This window comes from Sinocyclocheilus rhinocerous, unplaced genomic scaffold (genome assembly GCF_001515625.1).
Source record: "Sinocyclocheilus rhinocerous isolate Xijiao unplaced genomic scaffold, SAMN03320098_v1.1 scaffold56, whole genome shotgun sequence".
NCBI classification, from domain to species: Eukaryota; Metazoa; Chordata; class Actinopteri; order Cypriniformes; family Cyprinidae; genus Sinocyclocheilus; species Sinocyclocheilus rhinocerous.
Window position 1 is genome coordinate 38,081 of NW_015649227.1, and position 5,319 is coordinate 43,399.

Here is a 5,319-nt window from a genome sequence, read left to right on the forward strand (position 1 = left end):
CATGTAAAAAAAAAATATATATTTTTTTAATTAGGCTTACACTGTAAGTGATAAGCAAAACAGACAATTAAACGGTTAATCACAGTTATTTTTTTTGACAATGGTCAGGCATGAACTTGATGACAGGTCTAGTCATGTGATCCTGCAGTTGTTCTGTTGATGAGCGTGTCATTATCTATTCCTGACGAGATATTTATCGCTATTCTCAGGGCAGAGCTTCAAACACACCGTACAGATAATATTACACACACATCTCCGATGATCTGTCAGCATGACATCTGTAACGCTAATTCCAGATCACAGATCACTCCTGACCTTGGTCCCTGCCGGCGGTCAGTCTGAGGATCTCCTCTCTCAGTCCGGCCATCTCCTGCTCGAGCTCTCTGTTCCTGCGCTCGGCTTTGTGCAGACGTCTGGAGAACATCAACAGCACTGTATTTACTAGCAGTACATCAATACTACTGCACAGTCCTTCACTGTTCACTGCTAGAGAAAGACGAAAATCTAAGATACTACAGTAAAAACCTGTTAAATGGTTAAATGTAACATTCCATATACTGTGAAAAACCAGTTTAATCCAAAATGTATCATTTTTGGCAGTAAAAACTATGAATTGCCATATAATTTACAATGAAAAACAGTAAAAGCACATGACACACACAAATATACATATATCATAGACTGTAAAAAAAACTTCATCCAGAAAAATGAAGCCAAAACATCCCAGTATGGCCGCTGTCATCTTAAGCCAATGATGTAATTTGGAGTATGAGTCTGAGCATTAGTGATTCATTTGGTGTATGAGTCTGAGCAGTAGTGATTCATTTGGAGTATGAGTCTGAGCAGTAGTGATTCATTTGGAGTATGAGTCTGAGCATTAGTGATTCATTTGGAGTATGAGTCTGAGCAGTAGTGATTCATTTACAGCTTGAGTTCATTCATTTACAGCTCGAGTCTGAGCATTAGTGATTAATTTGGAGTATGAGTCTGAGCAGTAGTGATTCATTTACAGCTTGAGTCTGAGCAGTAGTGATTAATTTGGATCCCGAGTCTGTGCAGTAGTGATTCATTTACAGCTTGAGTCTGAGCAGTAGTGATTAATTTGGATCCCGAGTCTGTGCAGTAGTGGTTCATTTACAGCTTGAGTTCATTCATTTACAGCTCGAGTCTGAGCATTAGTGATTAATTTGGAGTATGAGTCTGAGCAGTAGTGATTCATTTGGAGTATGAGTCTGAGCAGTAGTGATTCATTTACAGCTTGAGTCTGAGCAGTAGTGATTCATTTGGAGCCCCAGTTTGTGCAGTAGTGATTAATTTGGAGCTTGAGTCTGTGCAGTAGTGATTCATTTGGAGCTTGAATTTCTATGAGTGAATTCCGTGATTCAGTCCATGTTTTCATCGATCAGTGTAAATCGTACCAGTTTTCCCTGCAGCTGTAGCTGATCTCTGTCCTGCTGCTGGTTGATCTCCATCATGATGTCTCTGCTGCGATCCAGCGCTCCCGTCTCTCTGTACAGCACAGCAGCATGAGAACATGTTACAGCTGCGCTCACCAATAAAGCTGCTGATGAAGAGTCACTAACCTGGTGGCTGTGTAAGAGTAGCCCACAAATGCCAGATGAAGCCCGACCGGCGCTCGCTCCATCACGTCACTCAGGGTCTCCTGAACACAAGAGCAGAAGAAGTCAGATCACTCTGAGATTTACATCTCCATGAAGGATCTGATGGCTCTGGTACCGTGTGGCTCAGACAGTCGTCTAGCACGTCAAAGTTGGAGGTGTCGGTGGCATCGGAGACGTCAGGACTGTACGGAGGAGGGAGGAGATGAAGGGAACTCCAGTCCAAACCCGTGAAGAACGGGTGTTTTCTGAAGTCTCCGGAGCCCCGTGAACCCAACCTCTCGCTCCTATCACAGATGAGAGCGCTGATGAGCGAACGCGCCTCCTCGGACACCTCCGACCCCGGAGGAAACTCAAAATAATCCTGTTCAGACAGAAACACACAGTCAGCGCTGGCATCGTCTACTGCATATCCATGCATTATTTTTTACAAACGTCGACAAATCGCAGGAACCTAGTTATTAAAATAGAATACTGCAAAGTGTCATGGAATTTGTATGAATGAATCAAAAGCAGGTCTGTACACTGAATCAGACGGCGATCTGGACGAGTCTGAGCGAATATTAAAGTGCCGCTGTGCAAATGTGAATCTGAATGTTGTGCGTGTGTCAGTTTGCTGCGTCTCATATGAACACATTAACTTCATCTGAGAGTCAGCATTTCACCATTTACTTTGAGAAAAAATACAGCCAGAGTCATCAAGATCCAGTGCTCAGTACGGCATGTGCAAGCGTTTGAGCTGTAACATCAAGTTTACAGAACCTTATAAAGGTGTGCGGTGAGGACCAACTCGCCGCTTCACAGATATCTGGTATCGTGACCGCTTTAAAGAGAGCCCACGAAGTTGACATTCCCCTCGTTAAGTGAGCATGTACCCGAAATGTAGGCGTAAGACCCTTACTGGAATATGCTAGACTTATGTTAACTTATGTTACTCGTAATGCAATTCCCCCAACACTGGTAATATATATGCAATAGTACTATATTTCTGTCATAATTTCTTCAAATTAAACCAAACTTTTATTTTGGCAGTTTGTAGTCAAGATCTGTGAGTAGGTATGTGTTTGACAGTGTTTTTTTCTCTTTAAGTAGTTTCTCCAAGACTCTCAGAGCAGCTCTGGAGATGAAGTTCATGTGTTCATGTCCTCATATATTGAGACGCAGATGCTAAAAACACTGCGAGTGTCACAAGTGTTTGAGTTCATGTAGTAGATGAACTTACGGCACTCATTCACACAGAGACACACAGAACATGCAGGCTTGACTGCTGCTGTTGCCTATATTTAGGCAGTGTGATCAGCAGAAATCATCGTTATCGACATATATTTTATCGCGATATGATATAGTTTAGCGTCCAGCCCTGCATCCTCAAGCACAGCTCCTTTACCTTGAAGTGTATTATTTTAGCGTAGGTCTCAGAGATGGACTCGGCGTAGAAGGGTGTGGTTCCCAGCAGCATCTCATACGCGCAGATGCCCAGAGCCCACCAATCACACTCAGAGCCGTAGCCTCCGCCGCCCTCCACCGCCCGCAGGATCTCTGGAGACAGATAGTCTGGAGTCCCGACGGCCAACGACGAGTGGATCTGAGAATATATACACATATATATGAGCACAGTGGGCCGACCGCACATGACTGAATGTCTGACAGCAGACAAACATCACCAGTCCGTCATCCTCCAGACGCAGACAGGAGCCAAAATCACCCAATCGTGTGTGACCATCTGCTGTCAGCAGGATGTTGTCAGGCTTAATGTCTCTACAGGAAGAGAGCAGACATCTAACATCCTATGTACTCATATATATATTCAATTTAGAGAACTTTCTGAATCAAACCATTGCATGTTTAGGTGTCAGTACAGATACCTGTGCACATAACCGAGTCTGTGGACTGAATCGATGGCCATCACCATCTCAGCCAGGTAGAACTGAGCCATGTCCTCCGGCATACGATCACCAAACTTACTCAGCAGCGTCAGCAGATCTCCACCCACATAGTAATCCATGACCAGATACTGCAGAGCAGAAGAGGAGAGACGCTTATGACTGGAGACAGACACTCGTAACCCAGAATGAAAAGATGAACAGACAGAATTGTACATCTGACAAACAGAAGATCACTGGTTCATGAGCATTGGGACAAAACGCACTGCAGAACTGATTCATGTGTCAAGGAATCATTTTGAATGAATCTTCTCAACACATTTCACCTATTTTGTGTGCATCTGTTTCTCTTTGCTCTTTTTACATTGTTTATCACTCGGAACAGATTCATGTGTAAATGAATCATTTTGGATTAATCTTTTCAACTACTTTCACCTGGTTCTGATTCTCCCATTTGCTCTTTCACATCGTTTATCACGATCGTTTACAAAAATAATGTCAAATATTTATTATGTACAAATATACTGATAAATTTAACATTCACTTCAATGATCTGTGATACTGGATGGTTTCAACTGATTTCCTGCTGTCATCAACTATTTAAAATATACTGAATTAAGCCACAAACCCGATCATAATGCACAATGTTTCCATCTAGCATGTATTTTAAGCTGCAGCTCGTCATATTAATGGAGTGTTTCACTAGTTAGCAGTAAACCGGTGACCTCAGCTATATATGTTCTAGATTTGTGTTGGATGTTATCTTTGGAATGGAAATATGGATTTTTTTTTTGTAAACATTAAATTTTGTTCGCTTATTTCAGTTAGTGTCATGAAACTAGCGAGTTAAGCCAGTAGTAGTGCTGACAGTGTCGTGTAAACATGACTGAAGACGTGAAAAGAGGAACAGAATATGAACCGATTCAATTGAGTGAGTCATTTACACTGGAACCGCTCCAATTAATTCAAACTCAAACTCGTGACTTTAAAGACCATAGAAGCCTTCGTTGCTTTAAAGGGACTTTGGTGACTTTCAGTTCAAGCGATTCACTAGCAATAAAATTCAAAAGAGCCATTTATTTTCGAATTTCGACATCGCTTGTAATTATTTTGAATCATTTTATTTAGATCGGAAATTCGGAGCGGGTTCGCGAGTCATTTGATTCAGATCGGGACTTCGGAGCGAGTTCGCGAGTCATTTGATTCAGGTCGGGACTTCGGAGCGAGTTCGCGAGTCATTTGATTCAGGTCGGGACTTCGGAGCAGAGCATGTGAGCGGAGCGGAGCGGGAAGCAGAGTGGTAATATTTCCTTAAGAGCGCAGAGCACCTTTCTGAAGATTCCGCTCCGCTCGCTCAATACGTTCAGCGCCGCTCGCTCAACCCAGAATGCCCTTTGGTGATTTGCTTGTTCGAGATCAAGAATCTGTAGAGATCGAGAATAGTAGAGCAGTTATGGAGTTCAGATATTGTTTCAACGAAGTTGCAAGCCTTATACATAAATGTAAAGTAAAAATCAAAGTTAAGAATGAGCAGGGAGAAGAAACTGAGAGGGAGTGCGGGGAGACTGTTAAAGTTAGTAAAGATTCATATTGATTACAGAAAGCACGAAGATGTAGGCTATGCAAACATGGTGCAGCAAAAGGTGAGATAGTTACATACCATAATAAATTAATAAACAGGTAGGCTAAGGTTATATTCGGTTGTACGGAGCCCCGATCATGACATGCAGACAAAATCACAGCCACGAATTTAGAATAGGCTAGTTCTCTTTTATGCTAGGACTACATTATGGCCACGAATTAAGAATTAATTTTTT

General features: G+C 42.3%; 1 protein-coding gene across 1 annotated transcript in view; it reads right to left on the reverse strand.

Annotated features, from left to right (window-relative positions):
- Positions 1-1,382: 1,382 nt before the first annotated feature.
- The window catches only part of LOC107710396 (myotonin-protein kinase-like), a 10,163-nt gene continuing 6,226 nt past the window's right edge, over positions 1,383-5,319 (reverse strand). The window contains exons 5-10 of the mRNA XM_016515161.1: positions 3,485-3,633; positions 3,284-3,377; positions 3,007-3,204; positions 1,738-1,983; positions 1,584-1,663; positions 1,383-1,509 (exon numbers count right to left, since the gene is read on the reverse strand). Of these exons, the coding sequence (XP_016370647.1) occupies positions 1,383-1,509; positions 1,584-1,663; positions 1,738-1,983; positions 3,007-3,204; positions 3,284-3,377; positions 3,485-3,633 (894 nt within the window). The remainder of the gene's footprint in view (positions 1,510-1,583; positions 1,664-1,737; positions 1,984-3,006; positions 3,205-3,283; positions 3,378-3,484; positions 3,634-5,319) is intronic.